Consider the following 9106-nt stretch of genomic DNA (forward strand, 5'->3'; position numbering starts at 1 on the left):
TTTTTTATTATGAGATGAAGGTAAGACAAAAAAGAACACACGAAAAAAAAATCCCAATTTGAGTTCATATGAGAGCATTATGAGTATTCAAATTTGAGGAAAAATTCCACACAAGTATGGTAAGAAAAAATGACTAAGTCTGAAAGAGTTTAAGTTTTCAAGTACCCATGTTTAGGGCTATGTAGCTCTTAATATACTTATCCAAATCAGTAGATTGTTGAGCCTAACATGTAGCCCAAACGAAGAAGAAGATGTAAGAGGAAGAATCAGGCTACTCCGAGTCATGAGATTGTTGCGAGTGTTTAAAATTGAGAAAAAAGTATGTACATGCCTGGTAAGAAAAAGAAAATGTATTTAAGTCTGGAAAATTTAAGTTTTCAAGTATCGATGTTTAAGGCTATGTAACTTAGGCCATACTTATCCAAATTAGTTTATGTCTTGAGCCTAACATATAGTCAAAATAGATAAAAAAAAAAGTGTAAGAAGAAGAATCAGTTAAATCCAAGTTTATATGACAGAGTCATGATTATTCAAAGTCAAGGAAATGTAGTAAAATATAAACATAAATTTCAGTACGGATCCGATTTTTACCCGAATCGACTGGTGTTAGACCCGACAGTCTCAAGAATAAAATTCATGAATTAGGAAAACCGAATACCGACCCGAAAAACCTATATGGTATTGGCTCGGTTGGTACCGTCAATTTTTTAATCACACTAACTTTTGTGGATATAATGATCAATTTCTTAAATTATGGATAAAATTGATTTTTTTAAAACACATGATTAACTTGTTACGGTCTTGCAGTAAATAATGTTATATAATATCATAGTGAACTATGCTCTCAAGATCACAATTATAATCAAAATAATTGTTTATTTTAACACATTTTAATGTTTTCTTTTAATTTTAAACATAATAAATAATATATAATAAAAGGGAATATGACTTAGAAGGGTAATGAACTTTTTTTTTGTTAACATTTAGTTAATTTTTTTGTACATAATTTACAATTTAATTTGTTATAGGTGTTCACAAGTTATCATATTGTAGGTTTTCGACAATTTTGGCATCTCTGGCAAGTCTCCAATCAAGATGAGTTTTTTAGTGATTTCTTGGTAGTAAAAAATCTACCATGGATGTAGGCATGCAACTTTAAACCCAAAAATCGAAGTTCATCCATTTTTCAGATTTCTGAGCCTTGAAAGACACGAACACTCCAAATCGATTTCATCCATGGAGTGAAATCAAATATGAAAAACTAGCAGGTGGGTATGAAATCAAATTGAAGGACAAGAAGGTGTGTCTCTGAAATTGAATCTGAAAAATTAGCAAGTGTATATATGTGTGGCAAATCTAAGAAACCCAAATATGTTGAGCATCTTCATCATGTTCATCATCTAACAAACCCATAAACTATGTTGATCTTCATTGTGTCCATCATCCAACAAAACCCTAAATCATAATCAAACAATAATTGGAAATTTGAACCCTAAATCCAAATGAGTTTCCTGATTTCGTTTATAAGGGATGTTCTGGAAATCGATTTATATGTGAAAAATCGAAAACCAATGGGAACCTCTTCATGTCTCCATGATACAAAGGTAATAATCATGGAAATCGATTTGTGTGCGAGAAATCTAAAACTGAATGTGTTCTAGATTTGTTGTATATGTTCTGGATTTCTTGTATGTATTCTAACACACATCTGATTTGGTAATGTTCAAGAAATTTTCAATATTGGCCAAGAACTTGCTGAGATATTTAGGTTTGACCAGAAACTCGTCGGAGAAAATAATCGGAGTTGTCGGCGAAGACAATCACTAGAAACCTTAAAGAATATGTTATAATGATATTTTTTAAACAAGATAGACAAGACAAGTTAAATAGTAAATAATATATAAAAGTAACTAAAAATAAATAAAAACTAAAATTAATTATCCTCATAAATTATTTTCCCATTATAAAATCATAACTTAGTTTTTGACATAAAATGCTTGAACGGTATTAAAAGTTACTAAACTAATGTAAAAAACATTTATTCACACTTTGTACTTCCAATACATTAAAAAATAGAGTAAAATAAGCTTAAAAAACACTCCTCTCTCTCTCTCTCTCTCTCTCTCCAACACAACCCTACAAATCTCTCTCTATACTAAACACTAAATGAAAAACACCAAAACAAGGCTGCAACTTTCTAACAAATGCTGACTGATTCCCTTTATTTTAAGTTAATTTGAGAGGCCACCATTACCATTACTATCATCATCATCTTCTTCTTCCATATGCACACTCACACACTCACAAATCTATCTCTTTCGCATAATGGTTTAGGTTTGTTTTTGACGCACTCTTTTTGGGTTCATCTAGAACACAACACTCTTCTGCTTGTATTCAAGCTCTCTCCTATGGGCCCTCTTCTCCACTCAGGACTTTAATGGTGAGAAAACAGTAAAAAGGAGTCTCCATTTTGCTTTTCTTTTTTCCACCATTTCTTGCTGTCTTGCATTTTGGGGGTTTTAGGTCAAAATTATCGTTCTTTGAGTTTCTTCAAAGTTTCTTAGGTTTTGCTTCATGGGGTTTCGATTTTTTCTCTCTACAATTTCTGGGTTTTCGATTTTGTATGTGGAGATCTGAGGTTGAGTTGATGCTTTTTTATCAACTTTGTTGACTGTTTTTAAAAGTTTATGCCTTTTGAATGTATTGCTCTTTTCTTTATCTTCAATCTTCAATCGGGTTTCAAATTCAAATTGTGGGTGCTTCGCTTCTTGAATCATAATCTCGATTTGAATCTTTAATTTGAAGGAACCCTAATCTCAACAGGGTCCAATCTATGTTATCAGCGCAAACGATTTAGGTAAATGTTCTTGAAATTAACTAAAATCTTCAAAAAAACCGAATCTTGAATCTGGGTTCATCTGAAAATGTGGTAGGATCGATACTTTCTTTTGAAGCTTACCATTGGAGACGATGATGAATCATGAAATCTTGATATAGTCGCCGGAATTTCAAGAATGGAAAGAGGGATTCAGCCTCCTTTGGTAAACTCTTCATCTTTTTTTCTATAATCATTCATTAATTACAAATTAAAAATATAAATTCTTGATCTTTTTCTATAATCTTTCATTATTTAAAGATTAAATAAAAAAAATCAATGTAGAATGCTCAACATGTTTTTCACAGGTGGATACAACAGCTTGTTTATGTAGAGTAGACGTCGGCCTGAAAACCGTCGCCGGAGCAAAAAGATTCGTCCCCGGTTCAAAGCTATGTCTCCAGCCGGACATCAAATCATCAATCCACCCAACCAGACAAAAACCACCACGCGACAGAACCCGCAACCAATCCCCACTCCTGCCCGGACTGCCCGACGACCTCGCCATCGCCTGTTTAATCCGCGTCCCAAGAATCGACCACCGCAAGCTCCGCCTAGTCTGCAAAAGATGGTACCGTCTTCTCGCCGGAAACTTCTTCTACTCTCTCCGGAAAAACCTCGAAATCGCCGAAGAATGGGTTTACGTAATGAAAAGAGACAAAGATCGGAAGATGACATGGCATGGATTCGACCCCATGAACCACCTCTGGCAACCGCTGCCACCTGTCCCCAAAGAATACTCCGAAGCCGAAGGTTTTGGTTGCGGCGTTTTGAGCGGATGCCACCTTTATTTATTCGGCGGAAAGGATCCGATCAAAGGGTCGATGAGACGAGTAGTGTATTACAGTGCCCGGACTAATAAATGGCATCGAGCTCCCGATATGCTCCGGCGTCGACATTTTTTCGGGTCTTGTGTAATAAACAACTGTTTATACGTCGCCGGCGGCGAAAACGAAGGTGTCCACCGGTCGTTAAGGTCAGTCGAGGTTTATGATCCGAGCAAGAACCGGTGGTGTTTTGTGGCGGACATGAGCACCGCGATGGTTCCTTTCATCGGGGTGGTGTACGGCGGGAGGTGGTTCTTGAAGGGGCTTGGGTCACACCAACGGGTGGTATCGGAGATGTATGAACCGGAAACCAACGTGTGGAGACATGTTCACGACGGAATGGTGGCAGGGTGGCGGAACCCTAGCACTTGTTTGAAGGGGAAGCTTTATGCTTTGGGGTGTAAAGATGGGTGTAAAGTTAGGGTTTATGATGAGGAAACGGATTCATGGAGTAAACATATCGATAGCAAAATGCATATGGGGAATTCCAAGGGTTTAGAGGCGGCGGCGTTGGTGCCGCTTAATGGGAAACTTTGTATTATAAGGAATAATATGAGTATATCTTTGGTGGATGTTGATGGTGGAGGAGGGGCGGCGGAGGCTGAGCATTTGTGGGAGACACTCGCCGGAAAAGGGCAGTTTAAGACTTTGGTGTCGAATCTGTGGTCTAGTCTTGCCGGAAGGAACCGCCTGAAGAGTCATATTGTTCATTGTCAGGTTCTTCAAGCGTGAGGTTTGAAGGTCAACAATGGCGGTTATATGATGGTTTTTTAGGTTGTTTTAGATGTTTTTTTTGGGGTGCAAGAACTTATATATATTATACACACTTGAATGCTTTTATTTTTTTTAACCGAAATTTTGGAGTATATTTCCTCTTTTGCTCATCAAGATTGTCTAAGATAGAACAATGTTACTCAATATTTGACTTACATTGGATACACAAGACTCAAGACATCACAATGTTACTACTCTATTTAACTATGTTTTAATGTATTTGATATGCATTGGATTTGGTATGGAATAAAATTGTAACTATGGGAAAAACAGAGAAACAGCCTTGTCATCAAAGGTTACAATTATCAAACTAAATATAAATATACATAATGGGTTGTGCTCCATGCAATAAAAGTTGTAGATGAGAAACTAATTGGAAAAGCTTCATTTGGGTTGTTCAACTATAAAATAATAAAATATGCAGTTAAGTTTATTCACACTACGTTAGGTAAAAAAAATGGCATACCAAAATAATATAATGACTTTTGATACATTAATTAGTTAGGTTGCTAGTTAGGTTGCGAGGCAATTTCAAAATTGGATAGTTGATGTTAGATTTGCATCTAATGAGAGGTGTGAGTCCGTAAATATCTTGGAAAACTGATAGTCTAACACTCTTAACTTTAAAAAAAAATGTTAGATACTAATTTCGTTGATGTTTTTAATTAAGATGTGTTTGTTGGATATAGTCTTTATATCACGTTTGAATGTTTTTCGAATTTTTCATGCTATAATTTGTTATGAAATTAAGGTAGTTTATTAGTTCAAGCAGTTTTATAAAATGCAAACCAAAATGCTTCATTTAGATTATAGGGATGTTAACGAGTTTATGAAAAAAATTAGGAGCTTTTAGCTTCGGAAAAAAAAAATAGAGTTAAAAAAAAACCTGTGCTTGAAAGTACAAGTTAAAAAAAAATAGAATTAAAAAAGCTATTTTGAAAAATAAAACTATAATAAATTACAAATGTCCACCAGCTTTCTCTGTTCTTCTAAAACAATCAATTGTCCTCACTCCTTCCTCTTAACTCATCCAAGTAAACACAAATTACAACATCATCATCATCATCAAAAAAAAAAAAAAAAAACTCTGAAATTTACCTAGTCTTGGATTCAGAAAGGTAAGACCTACCCAGAGAAAGGCACGTGTCTTTCTGCTTTTTATATTCATTATATCTCAGAAAGAAATAACCAAGATAATCGAAATCAATAGGCGACATTTTTGCCTGTTTTTCAATAAAATCAACCCATCAACAAAATGAATTCCCACATTCTTTCTTCAAAATATTAAAAAAAAAAAAAAAAAAAAAAAAAATGTCTATATGTATACCTGGATGAGAGCCCATAGAGCCCAGTACAAATGTGAAGCCAACATGTAACAGCTGGTTTCAACATAAAGCGCCTCCAAATCCTTCTCTGACACCTGTATACATATACAGTGACAGTGACAGTGACAGTGACAGTGACAATGACAATGACAGATGATACTGTGTCTGGGGTTATCATATATAGTTTGCATGGTTACCTTATCAGCTCTTTCGGATTGCAAGTAATGCCTGAAGAAATGATATTGTTCATCCTTATTTGGGTACCTACATCATCATCATAACAAATGTTAAATAAATTCATAAATTTAAAGCTTTCGTAAAAACAAGCTTACAAAGTGTAGTCACAATCATAGCCCGCATATTCATTGAAGTGGTTCCCAATGTCAAACCCTCTGTAACTATACGATCCATATTCAAAATCTATTATGTACAGTTTCTCTGCTCCAATACCACATATCAAAAAAAAAACACCCATTAGATATATATCATATATATAAATAAGGGTATTCACGTCTTTTTCACAAACGAAATATCGAGAGCGAGTCTTTGTCCATCTTGTTCCACCTTTTTGGACGGGACAAAAATAATTCAATTTTTATCTCACTGACACCGGTCTCTGTCACAATCCAGTGCATGTCAAACACAGTACAACTTGTTTTGTGTTGTATTGTCCTGTAACACAAGACAGTTTTGTACTTTGTTTGTCATGCATTTGATTGAGACTGAGATTGATGTCAGTGAGATAAAAATTGAATTATTTTCGTCGCGTCCAAAAAGGTGGAACAAGATGGGCAAGGACTCGCTCTCGATATTTTGTTTGTGAAAAAGACGTGAATGCCCTCATCATCAAATTTGTCTGGTTGAGTTTATGTTGTGATTTAAATTAATAAGTTTAAAAAGTAAAAAATATTTGGGTAGAAAGATACCTTCGTCTTCATTCAGCATCAGATTTCCAGAAAGCAAGTCATTATGAGAAAACACAACAGGAGCATTAAGATGACCTGTCAATTCCTGTCTCATAAATAAACTATGTTTCTTTCAAATTTTCAAGAAGCTTAATTAACTACCCTATTTTATTTATAAAAAAAATTACCTTGAGTTTGATAATTTCTGTATGGACTTCCTTAAATGAAATTGTACTGTATCTCTTTTGCTTCTCATGATCATCAAAAGTAAGACTGGATGCTGCCATCAACAGAACTTAAACTTTCATCATTTGTTTTTATATAACTCAAAAGGGTTAAATTAAAAAGTCAAAATTAAAAAATCACCTCTTTCAAAAAATTTGGAGATGTCAATCCAAAGCTGAGGTTCCTTAGATCCTGGAATGTCTACTTGATGAAACCTATTAAGTTGCTTTGCAATTTCAGCTGCTAATTTTGGCTTTCTCAAGTCTGTAGAACATAACAATCACATTGAATATCAAATCTAACAATTTTCCATCTTTTAACTAATTAATACAACAATGTTTCATTTTCTTTTTTTTTTATCAAATTTGTTACTTACCTAATGGTTCTAATGTTCTTGCATGTATAAAAGATTGCACCATTCCATTCCCAAATACCCCTAGTAACTTGGCGCCAAATCCTGCAGCTGAGAGATAATGAATGGCCTATACAAAAGGATAACAAAATACAAAGTGGAAACAAACATATCATCAGCTATAATCAATAATATAACAAATTATTCACAAGCAAAAAGATATGTATTATCTTTCTTTCTAACCTTTAGTTCTCTTTCCCTATCAATGACATACTCTGTGTTTGGACCATAGAGTCTAACTGTTACATGCACAATATTCCCATCTTGTTCCTCTACTGATACTTTGAGCACTACAATAGCAAATTCCAGAGGCTATGATATAAAAAGAATACAAAAACTGATGTGTCTTTATCTTTTAGTCTTTGAGCTATAACAAAAAAATGTAGTTTTTTGATTGGTTGAAGTGTAGGCGATGCAAAAATCAATAACAAAAACAAATAAATAAAAGATACCTACAGAGATTTGTGATGCCACCAGCTACTCTTTGGGCAGAGAAATGTGATTCATCCAAATTTGACCATTTTTTGAACAGGTCCTTACAAAGCTTTCTGTCATCATCAAATCATGAAACACATGGAAGTTGATCAACATGATTTCAAGAAATCATATTAAGAAGTAGAAACAACAACTTTTTTCATGAAAACAAATAACCAAACAACAAATGATCTACACATTTAGCAAGCAATGGTTAGACATTAAAGTGTCAATTTAGTCGACTTAAGGAGGCATGGGATGAATCGAGATAATTTTGTTTCCACTGATTCATTTCAACATTGAAAAGTGAGAAAAATTTTACAACTAAATTGACAAACGACTACTGTAAGAATGATAGAATAGAATTAGGAACGAGCATCAGATCCAGTATACTCCTTGTAGTAATAAAACCATATTAAGTAGTTCTGCGAATTTGAAACGTAGGTTTTCAATTAACTCAATCCGGAGAAATCATTCAGTCATACGACTAAATGAATCCATCTTATTAATCCAAAAAAAAGGAAGAAGATTTAATGATTTAATTCATCCGTTTCATGAGCAAACTAATCTCAAATCATGTTACATAGATCAACCAAAAGAACAGGGAGATTTGAAAGAGCGAAAAGAGCATACACGAGACTAGGTTTCATATCCGGAACAGGAAGGGTGTGGTCAACGGTAAGAGAAGAATACGGAATCTGGAGGTTGCTGTTATTCCGAGCTTCACCGGAGACATCCATGGCGTTCAAAACGTTCGCTGCGAATCTTCTTTGATTTTGTATGTGATGTGAAGTTGTGAACTATTTTAAATGGAAACGCTAAGTAGATATTAAAATAAGTAAAAAATACTAATAAAAATTGGGAGTGTTTTACGCATGTTCCTTGATCTTAGCAAGGGTTAAAAGTATTTATCTCAAAAATAGCAAAGGGATGATAACTTAAATAACAAAATGGAGTTGTCTAATCTTTCTAATCTTTATTAAAAAAGATCAAGTATTTAATTTAACTTGTTATGAAAAGCTCTTCTCAAATCCTCTTGTTTTTTGCTGATACATAACATTTACTAATAAGAAATATTTTATGAAACTTTTGACCAATTTTACAAAAGTTTTTCAAGTTATGTTTTCTATATGATCAAACTTCTAGTTTACAAGATTTTCACCAACATGTTTTTTTATGAACTAAGAAAAAACTTGAATCCTAAGCTCATTTTCTGAAATGAGTTTTTTTGTACATCTATAATTTGGGGCTATAAATTTAACCCTTGATTAAAATTCCTTATGAGATAA

At 33.9% G+C, this 9106-nt stretch overlaps 2 protein-coding genes across 2 annotated transcripts; one reads left to right on the forward strand and one right to left on the reverse strand.

The window, feature by feature from the left end:
* Positions 1-2138: 2138 nt before the first annotated feature.
* On the forward strand, positions 2139-4586 carry LOC145065442 (F-box/kelch-repeat protein At1g55270-like). Its single transcript, XM_079012428.1, has 3 exons — positions 2139-2857; positions 2934-3041; positions 3184-4586. Exons 2-3 carry the CDS (start codon positions 3015-3017, stop codon positions 4432-4434), a joined length of 1278 nt encoding a protein of 425 aa, XP_078868554.1. The 5' UTR covers positions 2139-2857; positions 2934-3014; the 3' UTR covers positions 4435-4586.
* Positions 4587-5397: 811 nt separating this feature from the next.
* EMB1187 (Protein kinase superfamily protein) lies at positions 5398-8629 on the reverse strand. Its single transcript, XM_079012429.1, has 12 exons — positions 8451-8629; positions 7800-7891; positions 7527-7633; positions 7308-7413; positions 7073-7195; positions 6895-6986; positions 6728-6812; positions 6134-6239; positions 5999-6065; positions 5804-5896; positions 5575-5699; positions 5398-5496 (listed from the first exon to the last, which is right to left on the reverse strand). The coding sequence occupies exons 1-12, from the start codon at positions 8555-8557 to the stop codon at positions 5475-5477; spliced, it is 1125 nt and encodes a 374-aa protein (XP_078868555.1). The 5' UTR covers positions 8558-8629; the 3' UTR covers positions 5398-5474.
* Between the last annotated feature and the right edge of the window lie 477 nt (positions 8630-9106).

Source organism: Lactuca serriola, chromosome 8 (genome assembly GCF_051521515.1).
Source record: "Lactuca serriola cultivar US96UC23 chromosome 8, Lser_US96UC23_V15, whole genome shotgun sequence".
Taxonomy (NCBI): Eukaryota; Viridiplantae; Streptophyta; class Magnoliopsida; order Asterales; family Asteraceae; genus Lactuca; species Lactuca serriola.